Genomic DNA, 19,804 nt, shown 5'->3' with positions numbered 1-19,804 from the left:
TTAATGAAATATTATTTAACTCTAGTTTTGGTTTCATCGAGGGTCTTTTGGCTAGGATCCACTGTTTTCTCCTGGTCAATAAGTGTTTGTTTTTAATTTTTGTTGTAAAGACATCGCAAATAACATGATTTTATAAAATGATTGGGTTCGTCTTGGATACCTAATTTACAATATACTAGTTTCAAGAATTTGGTTCGTCTTGGAAAACTAACTTACAATAAACTAGTTTCAAGAATTGGGTTCGTCTTGGATAACTAAATTACAATTACTAGTTTCAAGAATTTGGTTCGTCTTGGTAACTAAATTACAATATACTAGTTTCAAGAATTGAATCGGGTTCGTCTTGGATAACTAAATTACAATATACTAGTTTCAAGAATTGGGTTCGTCTTGGAAAACTAAATTACAATATACTAGTTTTAAGAATTGGGTTCGTCTTGGAAAACTTAATTACCATATACTAGTTTCAAGAATTGGGTTCGTCTTGGAAAACTAAATTACAATATACTAATTTCAAGAATTGGGTTCGTCTTGGATAACTAAATTACCATATACTAGTTTCAAGAATTGGTTTCGTCTTGGATAACTAAATTACAATATACTAGTTTCAAGAATTGGGTTCGTCTTGAAACACTAACTTACAATATACTAGTTTCAATAATTGGGTTCGTCTTTGAAAACTAAACTACAATATACTAGTTTCAAGAATTGGGTTCGTCTTGGAAAATTAAATTACAATATACTAGTTTCCGCATGAACACCAGAAATAAAACCAATGGTTTCCCCTGTATGTTAAATTATTTTTATTTCACTTACACAAGGTTTTTTTCATGAATGCTACATTATGATTTTTTATGTCGACATGTAGACATATGTAAATAAAAAAAATACCTAAAACAATTGGATAAAGTCCAGGTCTTATAGTGTAGTAATGCAAAGACAAACTCCCATCCTCGTTAGTTTCACACCTGCAAGAAAATAATCAAGTTAAAAAAACACGTAGACACTGGATGATCTATTTTTGCAACGCAAGATCAGTATATAAAATGAACGCAACGTTTTACAGCTTTGACAGTAATACTTTTCATTTTACAGCTTTGACAGTAATACTTTTTGTCGAAATATAACTGCTTTGGGATATTAGATAACGATATTCGAGGGTAAATCAAGAAGTTAGGTCTCTGTTGTCCTGAAACGTGTTTAAAGAAAATTAATGAAAAAAAAGGTATAAAAGTAAGTTTATCCTTTATATTTTGTAAATATCGCGGGAATAATTTCACTGCATACTTCTCGAGAAAGCGAGAAGGCATGGTTACGAAGAACGACGTAGCCCACATTATATTACTAAAAAGTAACAAGCGTTAGTGCTTCAAAGTAAACTTTATTCTATGATAATGTCATAATGTCCTAAAAGCTGTAACTTCAGACGACAGGAAAACGTTACTTCACATTATTATAATTTCAAATCATTCCGCGTGATAGTTTGATGTTAACTGGTGACTGTGTTTGATTATTTTTCTGTTTTGAAACAAACACTGTTTATTGTGTTTCAGACTACAAGTCAGATGTTTCATATATATCGTAAGAAATGTAAATAAATTGTATTTCACACTGGCGTACAGACAGACAGACAAACGTACATGGGCGAAAAACCTTAAAGTAGACAAAGCGCTTAACATTGTAACAGAAACAACCTCTGGTGTAGAGTTCTGCAGACCACTTCATTTCGGCATTACTTCCGACATATTATATATCATTAAAACACAGACAATGATATTGCCTTCTGTCAGTCGTCATGTTAAGATAAAAGTACCGTGCCAATTTACATCGATTTGTCTTAAAAGTGCCAATTTCAATTTGATGTATGAGAGAAAACTCCTCTAATTCTTAGCACTCCATCTCTTGTAACACCATAACTAACTGACAATTAAGTGTCATTCACACAAATTGCGCTGTTGTATGAATTTGTCCGATATGCTCTCTGGATTGCGAAGGAGATAATCGGATTGTCCCAGATAACATTTTTCTAGAGCAATGTACTTGACGGGTTTCTCACATGAGATAGCTCGTTTACAAGACATACATAATAGACACAATATGCGCCTTTGCGACAAGCTCTTTAAAAGTACAAATATGCCTATCTACGGCATGGTTAATTCAGAGACCCTATAGGTAATACGGACTGACTATAATGATGTTATATTTCACTGGCATAATTGACGGGCTGTAACTCAGACTTTTATCTCATTCAGTGACACTACAAATATATATTCTTATTTTTAGTTATTCGCTTTTAAGCAACACATGGGAACTACTTTACTGTCTAAATGCATATTCCAAAGCTGCTTTAAAGCTAGAGTCTTCATAAATAGTCATCTTAGAGTAAGGAGTTCATTCAATACACATCTGATGTAGGTAAAGATAACCCATGATCAAAACTTGACAAGTATTACTGTAAAATAAATTTGTGACAAAATTTGTCAATGGCAGAATATTATCAATATACTAAAGTCATGAAAAACATATGTCCTTATGACCAACAAATTCGTTGTTTAATACAAAATGTTTACCTAACAATTGCAAAGTTGCGACAGGAGAATATATTCGTAGTTTTCTGCTCAGGTACGGTGGAAGTACAGAAAGGAAAAAAAATGTCTGCGTATTTATAGTTACTCACTTCGGGTTAGATATTTTATACATAACATTTTCTGTTTCAAAGATACTCTATATGAAAGCAGCTAGATTTCTGATGATTTGCATGTTTTCGGATGTTAACAATTTGATTGCTTTGTGCATGCATTGTCTTTTAAAACAATATAGAAAACAGAAAAAAAGTATTTATGTTCTAGTCTGTTACAGATCAGACATACATTTTTTTCAAATGCAGTATCATTTCTATTTGAAGCTCTCGGGGCTGTCTGTATACCAGTTACATTTATATTTCTAAAACGCTAAAAATCTGACAATAAAAACCATTATGTGATTAATTCATCGCCAATAGTGGGAGTACATTTAATAAAGTAAGTACACATTTGGGAATAGTGTAACGTGTATGGACGAATTATGGCAACTAGTTCATACAGTGGTAAAAACATATTTAGTTATCTTAGTGATTTATCTAACATAATTACAACCATAGTATCGTACATAAATTGTTTTGATCATAGGGAAGTGTGGGAAGAAAGAAATTCGCACACTATTGGAGGAAAATGGGATTCAGAAAGTAGATCTTGACGAGCTTGGTTTGTCTGAATATTTTATTAACCAAAAGGTTACAAACTTGAGACATTTCAAATCACTGGTTAAGACTAGATTGCAAAACTGGAATAACTCTGTTGATAACTCTCCTAAATGTCTTGCATATCGTTCGTATGTATAAAACAGTACATTGTTTTGAAAAATATCTGGATATCTTGCCACATAATTTAGCTAAGACCCTTTGTAAATTTAGAACTATGAATCACTCTTTACCTATTGAGAAGGGAAGACATTATAACATTGAACGCTGTGAAAGAAAATGTACACTTTGTGACAAACATTCAATTCGGGATGAATATCACTATCTATTTGAATGCGACTTCTTCAGTGCCAGTAGAAAAAAGTCAGTGCCAGAGTATTATTTTAACCATCCTAGTTCATTTAAATTAGATGATCTTATGAATTGTAAAACTAAGTCAAAACTTATTAAACTAGCATTATTTTGTAAAACCATTTTGTCTAAGTTTAAATAATTTCATTCTCCATGTAAAATATATTGATCTCATAGTTGGATGCACATATGTGTAACTCTTAGAAACAGTAAAATGACTTGTAGATTTATTTGTTTAGATAACAATATGCTGCTTTGTTGTTTATATACTTAGCATTGTCTTTGAAGTTACTGATTCAATATGTGTATCATTGTTCTCATCACATGCATATTATATGCCCTGATGTAGAAATAAACTTGAAACTTGAAGATCCGTAATGGCAAACCATTCATGTATGGTGTTTCGGCATACTTCGGACAATAACATAGCTTATACAAGCATCTGACTTTTCATTTATATCGCAGAATGCCGAAATTGCATAAGGTTATCTGGGACCATCCGAATATGGATGAAAATTTCTGACTTTCATTTCGGGTCAACTACCTTAAGACAACAATTTTGCAACAATCATTTCCGCAAAGAAATATTCGAGTTAACTGTTAAAGCTACAGAACAGATTCATTTACTAGGCACCAACAAGAGGAAATCAAAGAAACATTTAACCCTTCCACAAAGATAGTACAACCGCCCTCGAACAACCTCTCCCGCAAGTTATAGATGCCTCGAAAGACGTACACACCGACAGTCCAATAGCGCACGTAAGACCGGCATATATACCTAGAAAGAAGTATTCTTTACCTGAACGATGGTGCTACAATATTCTTGTACGTGAGTGCTAAAAGCGCGTGTAGGGAGTCGAGATTCTGTATAAATGATTTAAAGTTGCCTCCGAGTGTCTTCAACATTTTATCATACCCATGCCGAAGGCAGTATTGGAGAAAGTAGTCCCCAAAAATCTCTAGAACTGCGGGTAATTCTACGCCTAAAATAGAAAAAACATGATGATTTTTATTTGTTTTAACTTTTACATAGAAAGGTTCAGAAACATACTTAAGTTCCTTAAGAAAAGAACAAGAACGGTATTTACACTACATAGGTTAATGCATGAACCAAGTTTATGCTGCAGATCAAATACAAAATATAATTGAAAATGTTGCATAAGGATATGAAACAAATGTTTGAATTATCTAAGCCGTAATAGGGGGTTTCGTGAATTGCGGTCTTATTCTAGATGCGTATATAAGCTGTACTTCATTCTATAGATGTCCGAAGGTTGTAGTAGGATCTTTCTGATTTTTAAAAATATCTTAATGTCAGTTTTATGACCAAAATGTTTTTCCTCATGGAAAAGTCGGGGAAAAAGCTCAATTTCAAAAATAATTTATTTTTATACAGATATCCCGAAAGACTGATAACAAGCCATTCAAAATAAAGTCAAAATCGAGTTTTTCGAAGAATTGTTTTAAAATATGGCTTAAATTTACAATGGAAAAATGGAAAATTACCCTTAGACTACCATTTTTGATGACAAATTCATAACTAATCAAGATATTTTACAAATTTAAGAAGTTATTAATCGCATGGTATTATCTTACATTAAAAAGAAATCAAAGACAGCCATGTTACTGACAAGGTTGTTCAAACAGTATGAATATTCTTTATACAACATTTTCAAACGGAATGTCAGAAGAAGCTTTATGTAGCATTTTAGTAAGCGTTTAATTACATAACATAAAAATAAATTTCAAAGATTTTTTATTCTTAATTCTTAAACTTTATTCTAAATATGTTTTGAAGAGAAAGATATACGAATCTGGAAGAGTGTCCCTTAAATACCTAACGTTTCACAAACTGCTCCTATAAGTTTGAATGTGACAGGATCTTCATATCTGTGGAAGACAAGGAAGTGATCATGTTCGTCCAACCCTGACTTGGTTCTGAAATAAGGAGAAACGTGTGATTTTAATTTCAGCGTAGTTACCCAATAAAACAGCACCCGGCCCAGTGACCTATCTGCCACATTAAATAAGTGATTATTATTTACAATACAAAACAAAAGAATGATTGCACGTATTATGCTTATGAAATGAAATGAGAGACACACCTGTAAATAAAACAAGAGGACCATGATGGTCCTGAATCGCTCACCTCTTCCCACATGATCCAGTTTTGAGTATGACGTTTTTTCTATTATTTGACATAGTGGCCTAGTTTTTGAGCTCATGTGACCCAATTTTGAACTTGACCTAGATATTATCTAGATAAAAATTCTGACCAATTTTCATGAAGATCCATTGAAAAATATGGTCTCTAGAGAGGTCACAAGGTTTTTCTATTATTTGACCTATTGACCTAGTTTGTTAAGGCACGTGACCCATTTTCAAACTTGACCTAGATATCATCAAGATGAACATTCTGACCAATTTTCATGAAGATCCATTCAAGGGTATGGCCTCTAGAGAGGTCACAAGGTTTTTCTATTTTTAGACCTACTGACCTAGTTTTTGACCGCACATGACCCTGTTTCGAACTTGACCTAGATATCATCAAGATGAACATTCAGACCAACTTTCATGAAGATCCATTGAAAAATATGGCCTTTAGAGAGGTCACAAGGTTTTACTATTATTTGACCTGACCTAATTTTTGATGGCACGTGACCCAGTTTCAAACTTGACCTAGATATCATCAAGATGAACTAAAGACCAACTTTCATACAGATCCCATGGAAAATATGGCCTCTAGAGAGGTCACAAGGTTTATCTATTATTTGACCTACTGACCTAGTTTTTGATGGAACGTGACCCAGTTTCAAACTTGACCTAGATATCATCAAGATGAACGTTCTGACCAATTTTCATGAAGATTATATGAAATATATGGCCTCTAGAAAGGTCACAAGGTTTTTCTATTTTTAGACCTACTGACCTAGTTTTTGACCGCACCTGACCCAGTTTCTAATCTGACCTAGATATCATCAAGATGAACATTCAGACCAACTTTCATCCAAATCCCATGAAATATATGGCCTTTAGAGAGGTCACAAGGTTTTTCTCTTATTTGACCTAATGTCCTAGTTTTTGAAGGCACGTGACCCAGTTTCGAACTTAACCTAGATATCATCAAGGTAAACGTTTTGACCAACTTTCATGAAGATCTTGTGAAATATATGGCCTCTAGAGAGGTCACAAGGTTTTTCTATTTTTAGACCTACTGACCTAGTTTTTAAAGGCACGTGACCCAGTTTCAAACTTGATTTAGATATCATTAAGGTGAACATTCTGACCAATCTTCATGAAGATCCATTGAAAATTATGGCCTCTAGAGAGGTCACAAGGTTTTTCTATTTTTAGACCTACTGACCTAGTTTTTGACGGTACGTGACCCAGTTTCGAACCTGACCTAGAATTTACCAAGATGAACATTCTGACTCATTTCACGTCTTAACTGGTTACCAGTTTCAAGTAGAGTTAATCAAATAACTCTCTGTCATGTTTATAAAATAAATTCTGATATTGCTCCTTCATATTTAAGTGAACACTTTACCCCTATCAATACTGTTCATGATTATCCCACAAGGTTCAGAGCAAAGGCAAATGCCTCCCTTGATGGTACAGGTTTTTCAATGTCAGATAGTAAGAGATATGCTCTCCCAGTGGTCAAAGGTTTTGGGAAAAAAACATTTGCTTATAATGATTGTTGTTTATGGAACAGTCTGCCACAAAATGTTAGGGATGCCACAACCATGTATTCATTTAAACGTAAGGTTAAGGAACATTTTTTAAGCTTAATATGACTTTTAGTTAGATTGCATTATAGATAGATTTTTGCATTGTGTTTTTTTTTACTAGTCAATCATTTTTTATACTAGTCAATCATTTTTAAGCATAGGATTTTTATACAAACTTATCTTCGGGCATTTTTCTGTGATTATTTTTTTACTGTGATAAATTATTCTTCCTATGTCATACAATACTATATCTTAAGGACCACAATGGAAATAAGAGTTTATTTTAACTCTTTTTTGTGTAATCCTTAACATATAATGTTGATTGACATGGCTATATTAATTCATACATGTTTGTTTATTGTTTGATTGTATGTTTTAATTATAAGTTGCCATGTAAATTGTACATTTTATGTTGAAATAAATCTAATCTATCTATCTATCTATCTACCCATTTTCATAAAGATCCCATGAAAAATGTGACCTCTAGAGATGTCACAAGGAAAAGTTTACGCACGGACGACGGACGACGGACACTGCGCGATCACAAAAGCTCACCTTGTCACTTCGTGACAGGTGAGCTAAAAAATAGTAATTGCTCTCATCGACCCAATATTAGTCTTTAAGGCAAGGTAAGATACAATTATGAATAAAAATTATTTCTGATCTCATCATATATTTATCTGTTTAGGCAGAATTTGAGTTTACAAGAATCTTTAAAATTCAAACTCTCCGGTAGTCGTGTTTTACATCTTCTATTACAAAACTTGGACCCGACATACACTTATCATTGATAAAATGCCACAAGTGCGTTAAGGTAGCTCTGCACGTTTCTATTACTTTTTTGTATAAGTGCAAACCCATTAAACTTTGATTTTTCAAACCTTCAGAATAAACTTCCTTGAAAAAAAAATATCATCAGATATTCAGTTAAAAAGATAAGGTCGTGTGCTTGTTCCTTGTACTGCTAGACAGAATTTGGACCTAATGCAAATTTTCATAATGGGTGTTTACGGGAAAATCAAAGTTTTGAAAACATATTTGCAAATAGACATATTTCTTTATAAATGCAGAGTAAAATTTAGTGAAACTTTTCAAAGTTGTAAATCAATATAATGTCCATCATATCGTTAAAAATTCTACAGGCCCGTGTGCTTATTTTAAATATTTGCCTGTGGGTTAAGAGATCCGCAAATTTCAAACAGATTTAAAGGAATTATTTCGTTACCATTTTTCATCTTTAGAAAGAAATTAATGTTGCCGTTTTTATAAATGTACATAAAAGGTGATATTTATGCATAGAATGATTTTCCTTTCCTTATGTCAGGTCCAGGTTTTATTCTACGTTTTCCGGATACATAACGCAATGCCATAACTTCTGTTTTATCAAATGTGCAGAACTACCTTAAAGCTGATCACTACCAAATGAAATGTAAGCCTATGCAGGGTTAGTCACAAGTAGTCCAAATAGAAATAGTCCTAATCTTTGCCCTTTCTCAAAAGCATCATGTATTGTTTTACTGTACTGTGTTTCAGAATGTTTCTTCAGCACTATATCGAAATCTGTACAAGTCAAATGGTTTATCGCGGCCAGAAATTTGTACAAACCGGACAGAAGTTGCGAAATTGTCATTTGTGCAGGAAAGAAGCGTATACCATAATGTCCAGTACTGGACAGGTATAGTGACCATGCACGGACACAGCCAATTTTCTCAGACGGGGTCCGATCCCCTGCCCCCACCCGCCCTGGAAATTTTGCAATTTAGCACTTCATTTTTTTTGCATTCTGGGACAGTTTTATGGACTAACCTGTTAAATTTGGGAAAATGATAAAGTCAAGCTTTCTTGAAGGTAAAATTCTTAGTTTCTTTTAGATAAATAATATGAATTATGTCGGGGTCGTATGTAGCAGCAGCCGCATATACTTTACATGCAGTCCTAATGTTGCCTTTTTTGAAAAACATTTTCTTTCCTGCTTGTCTTCTTTCCTTTTTTAAAGATTTTCCAGAGCGGGTCCGGACCCCCGGTCCCCACCCCCCATCTGGATCCGCGCATGATGACATCTTTGGACGGTTCAAAAATCCCATGTTAAACATACGATAAAAGCCCGAAACGCGTGAAAATGTTCCGAATGTAAATCGGGTGAAGTAAGCGCTCTATGTAGATTATGCGTCTAGATTGATTAAACTGGGCGAGTCTACTTACTTATTACTTGAGGATGAAAATAAACGTGTTTTTTAAATGTTGCTCTTAAACAAGGGTGGCAGTTGAACTACTAAAAGTACAACAACAGTTCATTCACAACAAATCGTACTGTATGTTTTATAATTAGTAGAAGCTAGTCGTATTTACGCTTATGAGACCTGTTTCACCCATAAGTAAAAAATTCACAGGTCCATCATCGGCCGCGATCAATGATGCTGTCGCATGCTAAATAAAAACAAGTCAAATGGTTTATCGGGGCCAGAAATTTGTACAAACCGGACAGAAGTTGCGAAATTGTCATTTGTGCAGGAAAGAAGCGTTTACCATAATGTGCAGTACTGGACAACTGGACAGGTATAGTAACTATGCACGGACACAGCCAATTTTCTCAGAGGGGGTCCGATCCCCTGGAAATTTTGAAATTTAGCACTTCATTTTTTGCATTCTGGGACAGTTTTATGGACTAACCTGTTGCCTTTTTCGTAAAACATTTTCTTTCCTTCTTGTCTTCTTTCCTTTTTTAAAGATTTTCCAGAGGGGGTCCGGACCCCCGCACCCCCCCCCTCTGGATCCGCGCATGGTGACATATCATGCTTTCTGTTTATGCAGGTAAACTTGTGTTTGGTTAAATTTCAACAGAGCACAATTGTCTGAACAGTGTACAAACTCATTACTGTTTTTTCAGGCAAGGGTGGAAAAAAAGTGGTAGAAAATGAAAGCAGTAACATTTTTATTAAAAAAAAATAAACAATGAGACAAACATTTCCAACATCTTTGGACGGTTCAAAAATCCCATGTTAAACATACGATAAAGCCCGAAACGCGTGAAAATGTTCCGAATGTAAATCGAGTGAAGTAAGCGCTCTATGTATGCGTCTAGATTGATTAAACTGGGCGAGTCTACTTACTTATTACTTGAGGATGAAAAAAAAACGTGTTTTTTAAATGTTGCTCTTTAACAAGGGTGGCGGTTGAACTACTAAAAGTACAACAGTAAATTCACAGCAAATCGTACGGTATGTTTTATAATCAGTAGGAGCTAGTCGTATTTACGCTTATGAGACCTGTTTCACCCACAAGTAAAGAATTCACAGGTCCATCATGAAATATTTTCCCCAGCGCTTATATACTTGTCCTATTCAAAATGATCGGCCGCGATCAATGAAGGCGTCAGAGTTTTATGTCTCGAAAAAGAGACTTAAGGAGTACATTCGTACGGATGTATAAAATGAATCGTAACTTTTTATATAAAAGTAAACACCTCTTTTTCTGTTTCCTTTTCTAATAATAGCATTTATAATAATAATAACAAAATACCAGAAATTGCACAGTGGGCCTTGTGGTGGTAGATTAATTTTGTTATTATTAGTTCGTTGATGTAGAGAAGCAGAAAGAAAACCAAGAAATTGATCGTTCTTTTGTTTGCTATGCATGCAGTTCGTTGATTGAGCATGACTTATTGCAGTTTTACAATCTTGTTACATATTTCGGTCTATATATAGAAACAACATGTAATTGCCATACGAACATAACCTGATACGTACTCTATGCAAATATGACAAATATTGAAACATGGACTAGTGCTATCTCGAAAAATCTATCATCTATTGTAAATCAGCATACGTAACACTTAACCCTTACCATCTGGACACGATTGATTTTGCCTTTGCGACCAGTGTAGATCATGATCAGTCTGCACATCAGTGCGGTCTGATCATGACCTGCACTGTTTGCTATTCAGCCAGTTCCCTTTTGGTAAATAAAAACACCCCTTTTTACAGTTAATGTTACTGTCAAAATTGAAAGAAGGACAAGTTCATTATAGAAAATTAGCAAGGTAAGGGTTAACGTTCCGAGAAAATGTAGAAGCGGGAGCAGCATATATTCTGTGCGTGTTTTCATATGAATATGCATTATAAAAACCTTAGATTTGATTTGTCAGGTGAAAATATACGCAGTGGTGATGTCATACTTCATATGCAAACCTGCAAAAGAATTCTATCTGGTGTCAAACTTTCAGCAATTTTTGTTACGTGCATTATGTGCTTCACGAATGTTATTATTAAAACACTTTCTTTTAAAAATAGTATGTCTGTCGTTGAAAATGTGTAATGTTCTTTTTATAAATGCTGGAAGATTTTGAAGTATAAAGTCTGCTGTGCTTACGTACGCAGTAACTTGTAAATAATATTGGGTGTCTTTTAGAGTTGAAGATTTGAAAGCTTGTTTCCAATGAGTGTTAGTGCTTATAACAACATTTACATTTTAGTTCAACATTAAACTTACAGTACGGATTTCCAAGCTTCTGCACCAAATTTCTCTTCCACTAGTTCCCGCACACAAACATGTATCTGTCCATACTGAAATACAACAATATAAAATAAACATTTGTTCTTAAGGTTTGTAATTATAGATAAACAGATTTCTTGCAGTAAAACATGTATACTCGTTTTATCAGCCTTGAAAACGCTGTGTCTGCGTTCTTGCATTCACTTTGTTAATATATTTTTATTGTCTTATTACCATTTTAGACATATTTTGACTTGGTATTGAATAAGTAGTGTTTTTGTTTGCATTTTCTGTCTGTCCGAAGTCATATCTCATACATAGTTTGAATAAATTCAATAAACATTGTAATAATGGAATATGTGACCATGCAAGATTTAGTGAAATTGCTTCAGGAACACACGATATATGGCCTTTACTACTTATATAATGCTTACTTTGCAAATAATGTCATTTTAAGGTCCATTTTTTACTATTACTATTGGATATTATGACCAAGCATAATACATATATGGTTTCTTAGAAACTGATATACGGTATGCGTTCTGAAGTCAGGGCCAATGTCGCTGTTACTAAAAATACAGAAAACATTTGCTCATTAACTTCAGTAAGGAATATGGTATTGCGTCTAAACATGGAATTTAGAAAGCTTGCATGGAAGGTTATTTGTTGCTTAGGTCAAGGTCAATATCAATGTTACTAAAAATAGAAAATTGGTTTTCCCAAGGAATGAGGTAAGAAAACCAAACTTAGTAAACAGGTAGCTTTCATAGACACCATTTTGTTTCAGTTTAGGTAGTTTGGGTCAAGGTCATTGTTACTAAATATAGAAAATTAAATGGTTTTTTATCAGTAATTAAGAATAAGTGGCTTTCAGAAACACTGAAATGCAATTGCATTTACAGAGAATGCTTCTCCAAGGGCAAAACCTTTATCCCGTTCGGCGGGGGATACCAATTTATTGAATTTGCTTGTTTATCTTATAAATATATCCCTTTCTTATTTTCTTTCTGCCTTAAATAAGGAAAAGAGAAAAAAGAACCACATAGTTTATGCAACAATAATCTCACCAGTTCTTTGAACTATATCTGAGCCGTGCCATAAGAAAACCAACATAGTGACTTTGCGACCAGCATGGATCCAGACCAGCCTGCGCATCCGCGCAGTCTGGTCAGGATCCATGCTGTTCGCTTTCAAAGCCTATTGTAACTAGAGAAACTGTTAGCGAACAGCATGGATCCTGACCAGACTGCGCGGACGCGCAGGCTGGTCTGGATCCATGCTGGTCGCAAAGCCACTATGTTGGTTTTCTCATGGCACGGCTTATCTAACGTATCTTAACATTCTTCCTTAGTGTTCACGTTACGGTTCGGAAACTAGTCATACACATTATTAAAAAAAGCCCGCCTTTGTTACTTATTTCAAATTAATATTATAACAGATATTATTAAAGCAGATTTATCTTATACCAAAATTACTTAATGTCTATAAATTCTATCTAATGCTCTTATATACCCGTTTTCCGGCAAATGACGCAGTTAATATATTAACATTTCTTACATGACGATACAGTCCGGCATATAAATAGTACGAACCGATTGTTCGTATGTGTATTCAGGCTTAAACATGTCAAGAACGAGTTATTTACATCACAAAGAATAATTTCATCCTGATGGAACATCTTGTTAGTTAGATTCAACATATGAATGAATGTAAATAATCTTCGATTGAAGAAAGCAGGTCATCTTTTCATTCATTTCTGTTAAACAACGTCTTGTTTGATAAACCTCACTAGGGACCGAGACAAATAGTTCTAATGTTTGACTTAATTTATCACAATCTCCCAGACCACATCAAAGAAAAGTCTATATGCGCTGTTTTCTTGTATTCATTTGATCCTTCGGGCCGTTAAAAACAATTATATACAAAATAGGAAACCGTTATTTATGGCATTGATCAACATATTTACAAAACATATAGACACTATTAAAGCGATGGAAGCATTTCAAAACCAAATGAAAAGAACATACACACTAAGAAACTTACTATCATGTTATATTACAACATCAAACTGTCTGAAAATAAATGTAAAGACAATAGTTCAACATCACAAACGCGCTAGAACTATTTAATCAGCGCTAGAAATATTCAATCTGCACTAGAACTGTCTAAATAGCACCAGAACTATTTAATCAGCACTAAAACTACTATAACTACTTAATCAATACAATAATAGTTTAATCAGTATTAAAATTATTCAATCAGCACTAAAATACTAGAACTATTTAATCAGCATTAGAACTAGTAAATCAGCATTCAAATTTCTTAATCAGGCATCTAAAGATAACACATTTATCTTTTCACCAGCGTTTTATGAATCAACGCCCCGCTTTCGCGTTTTCGTGTTTCCGACTACATGTCACAGATCATCAAGCAAAATCTAAAGGTTTATCCCAATAAGCTTTAAGAAACGGATACCACGGTGTCAACCATCTCTCCTGAGATGAGTAATAAGAAGCGTCAAACTGTACACAAAATTATATTCAGTGTGTCTCAAAGCAGCTGGGTCAATCCCTCTTTTATTATTTTTTTTCAAAAACAACAGGAAAAATGCCCCGACCCAAAATTCGTTGTGATTTGTGACAGTCAAAAGAGTGCAACCTTTGAAAACAGTGTCGTTTCTGAAGGCGTTTATTGGTAATACAGTTTTGCTCTCAGCATATCTACAGTCTTAAAAAGCTGTTTATTCTATAAGGTTAAACAAGGGTTCAAATAAATGTTAACAACTCGACATGTAGATATTTTCTATCCTTTTCATTAACCAGGGTATTGACGGAAGCTGACCTCGTTTCTTTTGTCCAATAATTATAAAGTTAATCACCGACAACAAAGCCTCAAATTGAATATAATTCTCCTCAGTTCTGCATAAAAATGATTTCTGTCAGAATGTGGTCTATATTGTACCAAATTGGAATCACCAAGTTGCTAAATGTACTAATGTTTATGTAAAAGAAAACAATTACTGAAGACCTTAATATCACATTGTATTTAGAAATGGCATCCATTGACCTAAGACAAAAAAACTAGGGAAGTAACGGCTATAACAATGAATATATTCAGTATGATTAATTGTTATTGAGTTATACAGCCTCAGAAATATGGATAGTTTTATCTTTTATAACAAAAGCAATGGCAACATTAAAAGTACTTTTAAGACAAAATTATTATCTATGAAGGTGTAAGGAAAGTTTGTTCCAAATTTAAAACTGAACAACATGGAAAGTAAGATGTCACGTGATATCTTGACATATTGTTGATACAAAAAAAATATGATTAATTTCAAATTTTTCCGTTGGAAAAGCTCTATTGTCGCAACTTACAAAGAGACGTACTAAATGAATAATAGCACCAAATGTTAAGTCAAATCTTCAGTATTTTTTTTCACCATAAACAAACACAGATATATTGTAAAAATATTATTCATCTATCTTAACTTATCCATAGAAAAACACAACATGATCATCGGCAGTCTTTCAGTGAATAGTATGGACATTTTTAGTTCGTTTACCCCTCCCTAAATTATAATGTATTACAGCTGTCAAATGGATCGAAACTTTCTTTTCTGCCTTTATATGAATATCCCGTGGAAGTAGTGGACGTAACTAAGCAAAATAATAGTAGAAATGAAATCTGCAGTAGACCATATATCCCCTTGCATCAGGTTAAGCGGAATTCTATTATACAGATAATAGAATGGACTGGATGATCCCCTCGGACAATAAAACTAAATCCTTTTTTACGACCGCTATGAGGCATCTAAAGATTGCTCTTGACAAAGTAAAAAAAATATCTAAGGAGTTCTTGTCACCGAAAGCATAACAATTAAATGCATCACTTGGATTGATAGATACGTGTAGTAAATTCATAGCCTTGAATGAAATCACATATGTGCAGACCGATACATGCTGTAGGGATCTGATTTTGGACAGCTATTCTTTTTCCGGTTGGAATAACAAACCCCTACATATGAAGAGTGACCGTTGATGTGCATTTTAAGTGGGTTGTTTTGAAACAATGAAGTCGAAATTCAAATATGTTTCTGATTTTGATTTGGCATTGACATTCTACAACCGTGTTGTATTGTATTGTAGTATTGTCTTCTTTTCAAAATTATGTTTCTTCTGTTTATTCTGTGAACTGAAATAAACAGAAGTTTCACAACATCAAATTTCTAGCTTAAATTATAAAACAGTGCGTCAAGTAATGAATTTAATGCGGATACCCTATCCGGCAACTGCTTTAATCGTTCAGTTAACGTAAGAATTCGTATTCACATAATCATAGGCCTAACTATAGTAAAGGAACCAGCGTGGGAGCCATCTGGTCTATCGCGTAATAGTGGACAGGTTTTTGAACACTAATTTTTCACTTGTCATGGCCACAGAGGTCTAAATTAAAGTTGGTTTCTGTTTAAATTTCATTGTGGATGTATTTTTGACGTTTTTGGTAGGAAAAATGGGAGAGGAGGTTGTATCTGGTGAAGTGAAACATGATTTTAGTATGAGTAGTACTTCCAGGTCACAGCAGTGTGATTTTGATGTGATTTTACTGTAAGCAAATGTGAAAAGAGAAATCCATGACCCCTACTTTTCTCTTCATTTTATATCGGTTTTATCATAACTCCTTAAAATGAGGTAAGAATTTGTTCTCTGAAATGGGTCTAGCTATGTTTGGTAGCTCTTTAAAAAATGTCAGTTTTATATAGGGAAAACTATTTACTGGTGTGTGACCATATGGAAAATATTGTATCTACAACAAATAAAAAAATATACTGTGCGGCCGTGTGGTGCAAATATGAACTGCCGATTGGAAAAGAAACTATGTATATTAAATGATATGCAACTATAAATTTACTGATTTCCACTATCGTTAACTCAATCAAAGTTACAGCGTTTTCAACGTTTTTCTTTGGGTTTGTCTGTGGTACAAATGGCCTCAATCTAGAACTGCGTGTTTCCATATATAAAGCAGTCAAATGTGAAAAAAGGTAAAATGTAATAACAAACCCTTTGGTATAGGTCAAAAACAGAACTGTTTTAGTATGATTAATATAAGTGTGTCATGCTATACATAAAATCTAAAAAAATATCTTTAAATGTAGTACATGACAGATTTAAGTTCCTACTATTTTGACGTCTGAATATGCTTGTTTTGACACAATAAAACAATGTCGACTCTTAAGCCGGTGAATATGATGTTATATACACCAGCTGAATGTAATACCAAGATCGTCTTAGTATTACATCATATTCAATGGCTCGAGCGTCAAAAAAAATGTACATCATGTGCTGATTGTATATATAGCAGCTATCCTTATCCTACATTTGAGATTTCATTGATCTTTTCCAAATATTATACCTGCGTTAATTGTACTGTGCCATTAAGCGTAAATTATTTAGAGACATATTCAATAGCTTTTGGGTGTAGCTGTACTTTACTTCATTTCAGATAACCATCTGCTTCCATGCAATCTATAAAAGGTCTATTGTTTGAAGTAACTCACACTTACATCGCTCAACAAGATATGTTGCATAATTCGAGCGTCAATGCTAATGTATTTGAGCAGTTTACCTTCAGAAGCACTTACTTTACATTAATTACGGTAAAAAACCGTAATGGCTGTCGGTAATTTCCATTCGATTTAATTTTCCTTCGTGTATGACTTCGGTAATTTCCGGTTGGTACGGAAAATGTTGCTTGTGTTAGCTACATTTACGGCCGAAAAATACCGAACTAATACGAAATCGCACGAAAAATGCCGAATTACATGACGGGTCAACTACCTTAAACTCTAACTTAACACTCATCTATTGTTTCCGTGAAGTAACAGCTAAACATGTATCTAACGTCGCGCTTTGGGGAGGAAAAATATGGACACAGAGTGAAAGTCGTAATGGTGTTTGTGTTGCGAATGACCGTACAAACGCAGTGCCACACTGTGTTCATTTATTCGTTTGTATTGTCTTTGTCTATATATTTATTCTGTATTCTTTTGTGAACACTCCAAACATAAAAGTGTGTAGCTGAATGAATGTCATACTGTAAATAAGTTTGCATGCCTTGCGTTTTTGCTATGCACAGGCCTGTCTCAAAATTTAACTATTTAGCGACATAGCGATGTTCCTGACTGTTTAACTATGTGCCTCATATTGTTTTTCGAATATACTTGTCTATTATTCAGCAATTAATTAGAGGTTAATTTCAGAAAAAAAATATGAATAGTTTAAAAAGACATCACTTGTCAGTTATCCTTATACCGTTCTTGAATTCGTCTCAATATAACTTTATATCAGCGTCAAATCGCACCTATAGATGTGGTCGTGTGCAATCAATCTAAGCGTTAGAAACAGTTCATTTTACAGATAATAATCCGAGTCGCTTTCAATGGCTTTTCAGACTGTATATTTATGTATGATGTGATACAATTGCATTTTTTTGCTACCAATATAGGATTGTGTGTGACATTCAACAGATAACGCATGGTTACTGATTTTAAATAAGATTTCTACCGCTATTATTTCATGCGGACTTGCAGCTTCTTTTCATTGTTAACATGTACACTAAACGTTACTATAGGAAGTAGCATACCACTTCAAAAGCAGTAGATATCGACCTAAATACTAAATATTCTCTCTGTTTAATTATAAGTCAACTGATTGTGATACTACAAGAACTCGTGAGTTAGTTAATAGAGTTGAGTGTTTGCTTTTTATACACATAATTCAGAAGGAGAATAAGTTATAGAAATTGCAAGTATATTTCAATATTTCAGTTGATAGCGATACTTAAGCATATATGAACACAAGATGATTATATGTTCGTGAAAGACATTTAGGCATGCTGGGGGGGGGGGGGGGGGGGGGGGGGGGGGGGAGTAATTATCAACGAAACACCATAGGGGTATGCTAAAAAAAGACAGATCGCAGAGAAACATAACTTGTGTTTTCACTAATTAAGAATATTATCTTTATATTATTCATCATTATTATCATATTTTACGTCATCATCACGAAAAGAATTCAAACAATATTAGAAATAGTTACACTGTGTATTGCCTTTCAAAGAAACGTCGTTCCCTATAGGATAAGAACTGCACAGTTTGCTGTTATAATTCATGACAATCCATTCGACAGAAAAGTTCTGTAATGGCCCGACCCTATTGCTATAATTTCATTATGCTGTAATTATATAACTACATGTATTATATGCAATAAAATATGTTTAAACTAAATAGAAAAGTTTTCTCTATTAATTCAAATTAGTTTTACCTTAAGCATTGTTATGACAAATCTTTTTGATGAAAGATAATATCTTCTAGACGATGTTTAATATTGTTTGAAAGCTAAGGACATAGACCATTTGTAAATATGGCAGTGTCTTGTATTCTTCCACTCACTTTTAAAATTCTTTACAATCAATGTTTTTAAAATCATAATTTAAGGATAATCTTAAAATACTAATTCTTTTTTAAATTGCATGTAGATTAACTGTCTAGTAGGTATGTTTTAACATTACAGTTACTACATGTGCTAAAACCTTTGGGGGCACTTTGGGTCTTCCCCCACAATGAAGAGCTAGAAAGTCGCCATATGACCTATAATTCTGTCGGTGTGATGTTAGACCCAACAAAATCAAACCATCCTGTAATATACATGCTGATACACCGGAAGGTTGTGGTTTACTGCGTATAGTCTGAAGGGAAACTTTCAATAATCATGTCTTAAAACACGAAAATGTGCCCATTTTTGTGGTTACTAATTTCTTTCAAGTAATTGTGTAGACGACATTCTGTAGTTGTTTATGAATACTTATTTTTGTTTGTACCGTCTGTTTAAGTTATATAAGAATTAAATTCACATCTAAAAATATGCGCAACTAGGCCTGTCTAAACACAAAGTTTATAACTTAAACAGTACACACATAAAGCATGTATAAA

General features: G+C 33.8%; 1 protein-coding gene across 5 annotated transcripts in view; it reads right to left on the bottom strand.

Annotated features, from left to right (window-relative positions):
• Positions 1–19,804, bottom strand: part of LOC123529574 (guanylate cyclase soluble subunit beta-2-like) — a 115,430-nt gene that overhangs the window by 9,954 nt on the left and 85,672 nt on the right. For all 5 annotated transcript variants that reach the window (XM_045309950.2, XM_045309949.2, XM_045309948.2 and 2 more), the window contains exons 2-5: positions 11,809–11,882; positions 5,427–5,527; positions 4,389–4,572; positions 892–968 (exon numbers count right to left, since the gene is read on the bottom strand). In XM_045309950.2, coding sequence (XP_045165885.1) covers positions 892–968; positions 4,389–4,572; positions 5,427–5,527; positions 11,809–11,882 — 436 coding nt within the window. The remainder of the gene's footprint in view (positions 1–891; positions 969–4,388; positions 4,573–5,426; positions 5,528–11,808; positions 11,883–19,804) is intronic.

The sequence above is a fragment of the Mercenaria mercenaria genome, chromosome 13 (assembly GCF_021730395.1).
Source record: "Mercenaria mercenaria strain notata chromosome 13, MADL_Memer_1, whole genome shotgun sequence".
NCBI classification, from domain to species: Eukaryota; Metazoa; Mollusca; class Bivalvia; order Venerida; family Veneridae; genus Mercenaria; species Mercenaria mercenaria.
The sequence above is the reverse complement of the archived record's forward strand: the minus strand, read 5'-3'. Positions and strand labels throughout refer to the sequence as shown.